The sequence below is a fragment of the Oncorhynchus mykiss genome, chromosome 15, assembly GCF_057628025.1.
Source record: "Oncorhynchus mykiss isolate SJ-2025 chromosome 15, ASM5762802v1, whole genome shotgun sequence".
NCBI classification, from domain to species: domain Eukaryota; kingdom Metazoa; phylum Chordata; class Actinopteri; order Salmoniformes; family Salmonidae; genus Oncorhynchus; species Oncorhynchus mykiss.
In genome coordinates, this window is record NC_143036.1 from 47,125,216 (window position 1) to 47,135,396 (window position 10,181).

Below are 10,181 nucleotides of genomic sequence, written 5' to 3' on the forward strand. Positions count from 1 at the left end.
GTGTATAGAAAGTTACTGAGTGAGACAGGGGGAAGTGCAGAAAGTTCATATTCTGTTCAAACATGTTATTGCTGAATATTAATATTTCTAAAGGAATTAGGCAAAGGGTAGCAGATTTAGGCAGGCCATGACAATACCAGTTAGAGGAACAGACTGAGAATGGTTTATCTTACACATAAAATGAGGTGACTGCCTAATCAGATGGTATAAATATGTTATTTTGTGACTTGTATGTTGTGTTCCCAGCAGAAGCACCCAGTGGGTTGAATTAACACAGTTTTAGCTTTTTCTAGACGTCTGAGATTTTACTTGGTTTGTTCAGAACCTAACAATATATATGTAACAGTACAAGTTTAGACCGTCCCCTCGCCCATACCCGGGCGCGAACCAGGGACCTTCTGCACACATCAACAGTCACCCTCGAAGCATCGTTACCCATCGCGCCACAAAAGCCGCGGCCCTTGCAGAGCAAGGGGAACTACTACTTCAAGGTCTCAGAGCAAGTGACGTCACTGATTGAAACGCTATTTAGCGCCCACGCTAACTAAGCTAGCCGTTTCACATCTGTTACCCCCCTTTTGACCTTCCTCCTTTTTCCGCAGCAACCAGTAATCCGGGTCAACAGCATCAATGTAACAGTACAAGTTTAGACCGTCCCCTCGCCCATACCCGGGCGCGAACTAGGGACCTTCTGCACACATCAACAGTCACCCTCGAAGCATCGTTACCCATCGCTCCACAAAAGCCGCGGCCCTTGCAGAGCAAGGGGAACTACTACTTCAAGGTCTCAGAGCAAGTGACGTCACTGATTGAAACGCTATTTAGCGCCCACGCTAACTAAGCTAGCCGTTTCACATCTGTTACATATATACACACACAACTCTGACATTGCTTGTCCTAATATTTCTTAATTACATTATTTTACTTTTTAGATGTGTGTATTGTTAGATATTAATGCAGTGTTGGAGCTAGGGACACAAGCATTTCACGACACTCGCAATACCATCACTAAATATGTGTATGCAACCAATAAAATTTGATATTTGAATTTGAAAGAAATCAGAGATGAGATTTTTTTTGATAATTGACGTTAAAAGTAAAAAATAAATATATTTTAAAGAAATTATAAAACAGTTTGACAATCCTGTTTGGAGGCTTTTAAATTATATAAATCTCAACCATTTATCTTTTCCAGTGATGAAGACATGGATGTCTCATTGTACGGTGGGGGATACTAAATAGGTCAACTTTGAGCACCTTTATCTCTTGAATGTTTTGGCATACAGGTCCAAAAAGTCCCTTTCTGAGCACTTCTACAATGGGCAAATATGTATGGAAGGTTTTGTTCAAATCAAAGGGTGTGCTGTCAAAAAGTGATTGAATTCAAATGGTTTTGACCAACATTTTGCTGACAAAGCTGTTATTATTGTCATCATCATCCGTCTGTCCGTTTTCACCTTGAGCTCCATGTCCTGCCTCCTGAACTCCTCGTCCTCATCAGAGTCACAGTCTGGGAACTGGTAGATCTTTAACCTGTACTTATCTATCTCACTTAGGATCTGTATAGGGGAGGGAGATGGGGGAGGGAGGGAGGGGGAGAGTGAAGTAGAGAAAAGGGGAGGGAGAATACAAGGGATAGGGGAGCGGGATAGGGGGAAGGGGAGATATAGAAGGCAAGAAAGGGGAAGCGAGAGAGAGGGGGAGTGAGGGGGGAGTTATGGCTTCTATTTTAGAGTGAAAATGTGTAATAAAGGTAAAATATCTGGACGGTGAAATAAACAACTGGTGGGAAAGGTGATAGCTTGAGACATGTCACTCTAACTAGGGTCTGGAAAACTATCTTATTTACCCTGCTCTTCTTCTTCTTAACCTCATCATAAGTGAGACCATCAGATTTGGCCACAACAGGGATGATGTTGACCTTGTCCTGCAGAGCCCTCATACACTCTACATCCAATGGCCGCAGACTGACGACACACACAGACACACAGTGTGTAACGTTTGCATAGGTTGAGTGTGTAGTATAAGTGTGTGTGTAGTCTGGTACCCATGTCCGAAGGGAGAGATGAAGTAGAGGCAGCAGTGGACTCTGTTATCCTGGATGTTCTTTCTGTTCAGGCCGATTTCATCCCTGCGGTACTGCTCAAACTGATGGTCAATGTAGTCTGAAACACACTTATAGCTACAGCAGCACACAGGACAGAAGTGTGTGTAAGCACAGCTCCCATGACACACACACACTCACAATGGCTCTGGGGAGGACTTTTTCATGAGCACACCATTTTGAGACTAGGCTAAGCTTATTACTATTTAGCGTCTTTATGAACCTACATGTACCGGTGAATACCTATATACCTGTCTGTATTATTGATGGTATCTCCATAGCCTTGTGTGTCCACTATGTTGAGTTTGAGCTTCACTCCCTTCTCCTCGATGCACACTGTGTTCTTAGTGATGCCCACAGTCTGAGCCAGCCTCTCTGGACAACACACAGATGCACACACACACACACACACAAACAAAAACACACACATGCGTACACAGAAGATCAAGAGGTCTTATAGATCAATCTTATAGATCAGGGTTGGGTAGGTACAGTAGAGACAAACCACTCCACAGGATACAACTTGATGTTGCAGAAGTACAATATCAACAGTAATAGACCCATTGGGAAATCACACTCTCACCCTCTGCATTCAGCACCTTCCTGTCCTTGTAGAGGTCTGTAAGGAACAGACTGTTGACTAGTGTAGATTTACCCAGACCAGACTCTCCTAGAGAAAGAGAGGGAGGGAGAGAGAGAATGATGAAGAGAATGAGGGAGATAGAACGCAAGAGATCCTGCTTACCCTGATCATATCCCTGCTAAATACTTCTAATTTAGCAGTGGAAACATTGTCATGAAAGTGAACAAACTACAACTCCCTGACAGCCCTTCCCCTGTCCTCACCTACCACCATCAGAGTGAACTCAAATCCCTTCTTTACCGACTTCCTGTGTACCTGGTTGGGCAGAGTAGCAAAGCCTACATACTCCCTGTCCTGGTCCTGCAGGGGTTGACCACATGACAAACCAACATAAAGCAAAGACAAACAGATTATACTGTAACTCACTACTTGCATAAAATAGAATATACTGTACTCACTGCTTACATAAAATAAACTCAGCAAACAAAGAAAACGTACCTTTTTCAGGACCCCGTCTTTCAAAGATAATTCATAAAAATCAAAATAACTTCACAGATCTTCATTGTAAAGGGTTTTAACACTGTTAATGAACAAGCACCTATGGAACGGTCGTTAAGACACTAACAGCTTACTGACGGTAGGCAATTAACTTATTTGGGGTAGGGGGCAGTATTTTCACTTCCGGATGAAAAGCGTGCCCAGAGTAAACTGCCCGCTACTCAGGCCCATAGGCTAGGATATGCATATTATTAGTATATTTGTATAGAAAATACTCTGAAGTTTCTAAAACTGTTTGAACGATGTCTTTGAGTATAACAGAACTCAAAGACAAATCAGAGACAAATCCAACCAGGAAGTGGTAAATCTGAGGTTTGTAGTTTTTCAAGTGATTGACTATCCAATATACAGTGTAAATGGGGTCAGATTGCACTTCCTAAGGCTTCCACTAGATGTCAACGGTCTTTAGAACGTTGTTTCAGGCTTCTATTGTGAAAGGGGAGCGAATAAGAGCTGTTTCAACCAGGGGTCTGGCTGAAAGCCTTTAGTTGAGTCACGCGCAGAGTCGTGAGCACGAGCTCCGTTCCCTTTCATTTCTAATGACAAAGGAATTGTCCGGTTGGAATATTATTGAAGATTTATGATAAAAACATCCTAAAGATTGATTCTATACATCGTTTGACATCTTTCTACAAACTGTAATGGAACTTTTTTGACTTTTCGTCTGGACTTAGTGCCCGCGCCTCATGAATTTGGATTACTGGGCTGAACGCACAAACAAAAAGGAGGTATTTGGACATAAAGATGAACTTTATCGAACAAAACTAACATTTAATGTCTAACATGGAGACCTGGGAGTACCATCAGATGAGGATAATCAAAGGTAAGTGATTAATTTTAACGCTATTTCTGACTTTTGTGACACCTCTCCTTGGTTGGAAAATGGCTGTATGGTTCTCTGTGGCTAGGCGCTGACCTAACATAATCGCATGGTGTGCTTTTGCTGTAAAGCCTTTTTGAAATCTGACACAGCGGTTGCATTAACTTCTTGGTGACGGGGGGCAGTATTGAGTAGCTTGGATGAATAAGGTGCCCAGAGTAAACTGCCTGCTACTCTGTCCCAGATGCTAATATATGCATATTATTAGTAGTATTGGGTAGAAAACACTCTGAAGTTTCTAAAACTGTTTGAATGATGCCTGCGAGTATAACAGAACTCATATGGTTGGCAAAAACCTGAGAAAAATCCAACCAGGAAGTGGGAAATCTGAGGCTTGTATTTAAAAAAAAAATAAATTTACTTAGCCCCTATTGTAGATGCAGTGGGATATTGGTTATGTTGCACTTCCTACGGCTTCCACTAGATGTCAACAGTCTTTAGAACTTTGTTTGAGGAGTCTGCTGTGAAGTGGGGGCTCATAAGGACCTAACATAATCGCATGGTGTGCTTTCGCAGTAAAGCCTTTTTGAAATTGGACACTGTGGTTGAATTTACAAGAAATTTATCTTTAAAATGGTGTATAATACTTGTATGTTTGAGGAATTTTAATTATGGGATTTCTGTTGTTTTGAATTTGGCGCCCTGCAATTTCACTGGCTGTTGTCGAGGTGGGGCGCTACCGTCCCACTGGTACCAAAGAGGTTAAGGTCACAGTTATGAAAACTTAGGACACTAAAGAGGCCTTTCTACTGACTCTGGAAAACAAAAGAAAGATGCCCAGGGTCCCTGCTCATCTGGGTGAACGTGCAATAGGCATGTTGCAAGGAGGCATGAGGACTGCAGATGTGGCCAGGGCAATAAATTGCAATGTCCATACTGTGAGACGCCTAAGACAGCGCTACAGGGAGATAGGTCAGACAGCTGATCGTCCTTGCAAGGACAGACCACGTGTAACACCTGCACAGGATCGGTACATCTGAACATCACACCTGCGGGACAGGAACAGGACCGTAATAACAACCAGCCGAGTTACACCAGGAACGCACAATCCCTCCATCAGTACTCAGACTGTCCGCAAAAGGCTGAGAGAGGCTGGACTGAGGGCTTGTAGGCCTGTTGTAAGGCAGGTCCTCACCAGACATCACAGGCAACAAACAACGTCGCCTATGGGCACAAACCCACAGTCGCTGGACCAGACAGGACTGGCAAAAAGTGCTCTTCACTGACGAGTCGCAGCTTTGTCTCACCATGGGTGATGGTCAATTTCGCATATATCGTCGAAGGAATGAGCATTACACAGCATTGCAGGCAATCTCAAAACTGTGTATTCCAGGGAAGACATCCTCCTCCCTCATGTGGTATCCTTCCTGCAGGCTCATCCTGACATGACCCTCCAGCATGACAATGCCACCAGCCATACTGCTCGTTCGTGCGTGATTTCCTGTAAGACAGGAATGTCAGTGTTCTACCATGGCCAGCAAAGACCCCAGATCTCAATCCCATTGAGCAAGTCTGGGACCTGTTGGATCGGAAGGTGAGGGCTAGGGCCATTTCCCACAGAAATGTCCGGGAACTTGCAGATGCCTTGGTATAAGAGTGGTGTAACATCTCACAGCAAGAACTGGCAAATCTGGTGCAGTCCATGAGGAGGAGATGGACTACAGTACTTAATGCAGCTGGTGGCCACAACAGATACTCTCTGTTACTTTTGATTTTGACCCCCCTTTGTTCAGGGACACATTATTCAATTTCTGTTAGTCACATGTCTGTGGAACTTGTTCAGTTTATGTCTCAGTTGTTGAATCTTATGTTCATACAAATATTTACACATGTTAAGTTTGCTGAAACTAAACGCAGTTGACAGTGAGAGGACGTTTCTTTTTTTGCTGAGTTTATAATATGTAGCTCAATCAACAGAGGCATTGTAAATAGTTAAGATGGCATCATGAGAAAGCCCTGAAAGCTGCCTGTTTTCAGACCATATATCACGTTTCACCTTTGACACTTGAAATCTACGTTTTGGATTTTCAACAGCAAAATCTAACTCCGTTAACAACTCAGCACAGGAGCCAATGTGGGTTCTTAATACCACTGTTCACTGTTCTCCACTGTTCTATTGAGCTCACACTACTACACTGTCTGAGCCAAGGACCACATGCTTTCTGGTACGTTTTGATTACAATACTGGATGAGCTGAGTATAAATATGACATACATGCTTTTTTTGCTAAGTAGTAAATAGTAGCCTACAGCAAAGTGTGTTTAAATCATTTCTAACTTGTAAGCAATTTCTGCTAGTTAGTTTTTGCTACCATGTGGGGTTTAGCTTGCTTGAGCCTGCTAACTGAGGGGGGTTAATTCACCTGTTTCCAAACATGTTTCATTTTAAAACATTTATCTTACAAAGGAGTTATTTAATTTAACTGTTTAACTTTATCTGTACATGGAATTGTATTTGGGATTTTGTTTTACTCATTTTTTTCTAATCTTTACAGGAAAATGCCACAGGCACCATCTGATGTGTGGAGACATTTCACTGCAGCTAATGTAGAAGGGAAAGCTGTGTACATTCGCAAATACTGTGCCAAATCATATGTGAAGAATGCAACAAAGATGCAGAATAATCTGGCCAAGTGCATAAAGTTCCCTCTGCTCACAACAAGCAACCTCTGACAAAAGTCCCTGTACTTCTATTTGTGGTGAAAATGAAGAACCAGACACCTTATCGATAGCAACAGCTCATGGTCCTCGGGGAATCTGAAGTTTTTCTGACTCAATGGAGGAACGTCGTCAGAGAAATGCTGATGAATGTCTTGCTCGAGCTGTGTATGCAACTGGTTCACCTCTGATGTTCACAGGCAGTGTGTATTGGAAGAGATTTCTGAATGTTCCTTGCCCAACATACACCCCTCCAACCAGACATGCTTTATCTACTATTTTGCTGGATACAGAGTTCAACAGAGTTCAAGTGAAGGTAAAGCAAATCATAGAGAAAGAAGACTGTATTGCAATCATCTCTGATGGGTGGTCAAATGTTTGTGGGCAAGGAATAATTAACTCCGTCATCTCCACCCCTCAACCAGTATTCTACAAAAGCAGACACAAGGGACAACAGACACACCCGTCTCTACATTGCCGATGAGCTGAAGGCAGTCAGACCTTGGACCACAGAAGGTATTTGCACTGGTGATAGACAATGCTGCAAACATGAAGGCTGCTTGGTCTAAAGTAAAGAAGTCCTACCCTCACATCACACCCATTGGCTGTACTGCTCATGCATTGAATCTGCTCCTCAAGGACATAATGGCACTGAAAACAATGGACACACTCTACAAGAGAGCCAAGGAAATGGTTAGGTACTGTGGGGCAAAAAAGTATTTAGTCAGCCACCAATTGTGCAAGTTCTCCCACTTAAAAAGATGAGAGAGGCCTGTAATTTTCATCATAGGTACTTCAACTATGACAGACAAAATGAGAAAAAAAAATCCAGAAAATCACATTGTAGGATTTTTAATTTATTTATTAGCAAATTATGGTGGAAAATAAGTATTTGGTCAATAACAAAAGTGTATCTCAATACTTTGTTATATACCCTTTGTTGGCAATGACAGAGGTCAAATGTTTTCTGTAAGTCTTCACAAGGTTTTCACACACTGTTGCTGGTATTTTGGCCCATTCCTCCATGCAGATCTCCTCTAGAGCAGTGATGTTTTGGGGCTGTTGCTGGGCAACACGAACTTTCAACTCCCTCCAAAGATTTTAAATGGGCTTGAGATCTGGAGACTGGCTAGGCCACTCCAGGACCTTGAAATGCTTCTTACGAAGCCACTCCTTTGTTGCCCGGGCAGTGTGTTTGGGATCATTGTCATGCTGAAAGACCCAGCCAGGTTTCATCTTCAATGCCCTTGCTGATGGAAGGAGGTTTTCACTCAGAATCTTACGATACATGGCCCCATTCATTCTTTCCTTTCCACGGATCAGTCCATGCAACTCAGCATTCTTTGTCCTTCAAACACGACGAGTTGAGTTTTTACCAAAAAGTTGTATTTTGGTTTCATCTGACCATATGACATTCTCCCAATCTTCTTCTGGATCATCCAAATGCTCTCTAGCAAACTTCAGACGGACCTGGACATGTACTGGCTTAAGCAGGGGGACACGTCTGGCACCGCAGGATTTGAGTCCCTGGCGGGATAGTGTGTTACTGATGGTAGGCGTTGTTACTTTGGTCCCAGCTCTCTGCAGGTCATTCACTAGGTCCCCCTGTGTGGTTCTGGGATTTTTGCTCACCGTTCTTGTGATCATTTTGACTCCACGGGGTGAGATCTTGCGTGGAGCCCCAGATCGAGGGAGATTACCAGTGGTCTTGTATGTCTTCCATTTCCTAATAATTGCTCCCACAGTTGATTTCTTCAAACCAAGCTGCTTACCCATTGCAGATTCAGACTTCCCAGCCTGGTGCAGGTCTACAATTTTGTTTCTGGTGTCCTTTGACAGCTCTTTGGTCTTGGCCATAGTGGAGTTTGGAGTATGACTGTTTGAGGTTGTGGACAGGTGTATTTTATACTGATAACATGTTCAAACAGGTGCCATTAATACAGGTAACGAGTGGAGGACAGAGGAGCCTCTTAAAGAAGAAGTTACAGGTCTGTGAGAGCCATAAATCTTGCTTGTTTATAGGTGACCAAATGATTATTTTCCACTATAATTTGCAAATAAATTCATTAAAAATCCTACAATGCGATTTTCTGGATTTTTTTCTTCAAATTTTTTCTCTCATAGTTGAAGTGTACCTATGATGAAAATTACAGGCCTCTCTCATATTTTTAAGGGGGAGAACTTACACAATTGGTGGCTGAGTAAATAATTTTTTGCCCCACTGTATGTGGTTCAAGTTATAGCAGCAATCTACCTCACCAAGCAAAGTGAGAAGAATAAGAGCACCACAATGAAGCTGCCTTGAAATACATCCACAGGTACACCAGCTGACTCAAATGATGTCAATTAGCCTATTAGAAGCTTCTAAGGCAATGACATAATTTTATGGATTTTTCCAAGCTGTTTAAAGGCACAGTCAACTCAGTATGTAAACTTCTGACCCACTGGAATTGTGATACAGTGAATTATAAGTGAAATAATCTGTCTGTAAACAATTGTTAGAAAAATTACTTGTATCATGCACAAAGTAGATATCCTAACCGAATTGCCAAAACTATAGTTTGTTAACAAGAAATTTGTGGAGTGGTTGAAAAAATAGTTTTAATGACTCCAACCTAAGTGTATGTAAACCTCTGACTTCAACTGTATTCCCGTTAATTCCCACGGAAAGTTTCCACCTCTGAATATTCCCCAAAATGTGCAACCCTACGCTGTGCCTAAAGCCTAATTGTGAACTTACACAAGTACGCAACGCAATAACACAACTACACAAAATGGCTGTTCTGCATACTTGCATAGCAAAAATATGTAGACATGTGCAACCCCGCAATTTGTAGCTCGACGCAACTACACAGGGTCGCAATTTTGTGATGCCAATTGGGTCTTTCTGTGTTTACTTCCTTAAGGAATAAATTTGGCTTTAGGCCGTAGCTAAATTACCTCAGAGGTGTAAGGGTCTAGGCAGCCCCAGGGGCTCTTGGGTCGTGGGGGGCGGTCAGAGGTCCAGCTGGTGGGTGTGGCCAGGTAGTGGTGTTCCGGGAGAGGGGAGGAGTAACAGAAGTTTCCTGAGATCAATCCTGTGCCCTGGTGAGAGGAACAGTTGTATCTGTTCTGGGGAAACTCCCTGATGAAACTCTCCAGATTTAAGTTCCCCAATTCATCTTTAGCCAGGCTGGAGAACTAGACAGAACAGAGGACAGAGAGGAGGGAGATGAGAACGAATGTGAGAGGAGAGGGAAGGAGGGTTGTAGAGGAAGGAGAAGTAGAGAGGGGGAGAGGAGAGGGAGGGGGATAGATTCCTTATTAAAAAGGTGTGCTTTGTGCTACTGTATGTCTGAGTGTAGGGTTTACAGTAGCTTACATATGGAGAAAACAATCTGATGACACTTCATCATCATT

General features: G+C 42.7%; 1 protein-coding gene across 2 annotated transcripts in view; it reads right to left on the reverse strand.

The window, feature by feature from the left end:
• Positions 1–10,181, reverse strand: part of LOC110490109 (septin-5) — a 29,753-nt gene that overhangs the window by 14,006 nt on the left and 5,566 nt on the right. The window contains exons 2-8 of one of the 2 annotated variants that reach the window (XM_090200186.1): positions 9,723–9,962; positions 2,951–3,047; positions 2,688–2,774; positions 2,356–2,479; positions 2,048–2,182; positions 1,850–1,967; positions 1,458–1,559 (exon numbers count right to left, since the gene is read on the reverse strand). In XM_090200186.1, the coding sequence (XP_090056312.1) occupies positions 1,458–1,559; positions 1,850–1,967; positions 2,048–2,182; positions 2,356–2,479; positions 2,688–2,774; positions 2,951–3,047; positions 9,723–9,962 (903 nt within the window). Of the gene's footprint in view, positions 1–1,457; positions 1,560–1,849; positions 1,968–2,047; positions 2,183–2,355; positions 2,480–2,687; positions 2,775–2,950; positions 3,048–9,722; positions 9,963–10,181 lie in introns of those variants that run through there. The other variant, XM_090200185.1, reaches the window with a different exon arrangement.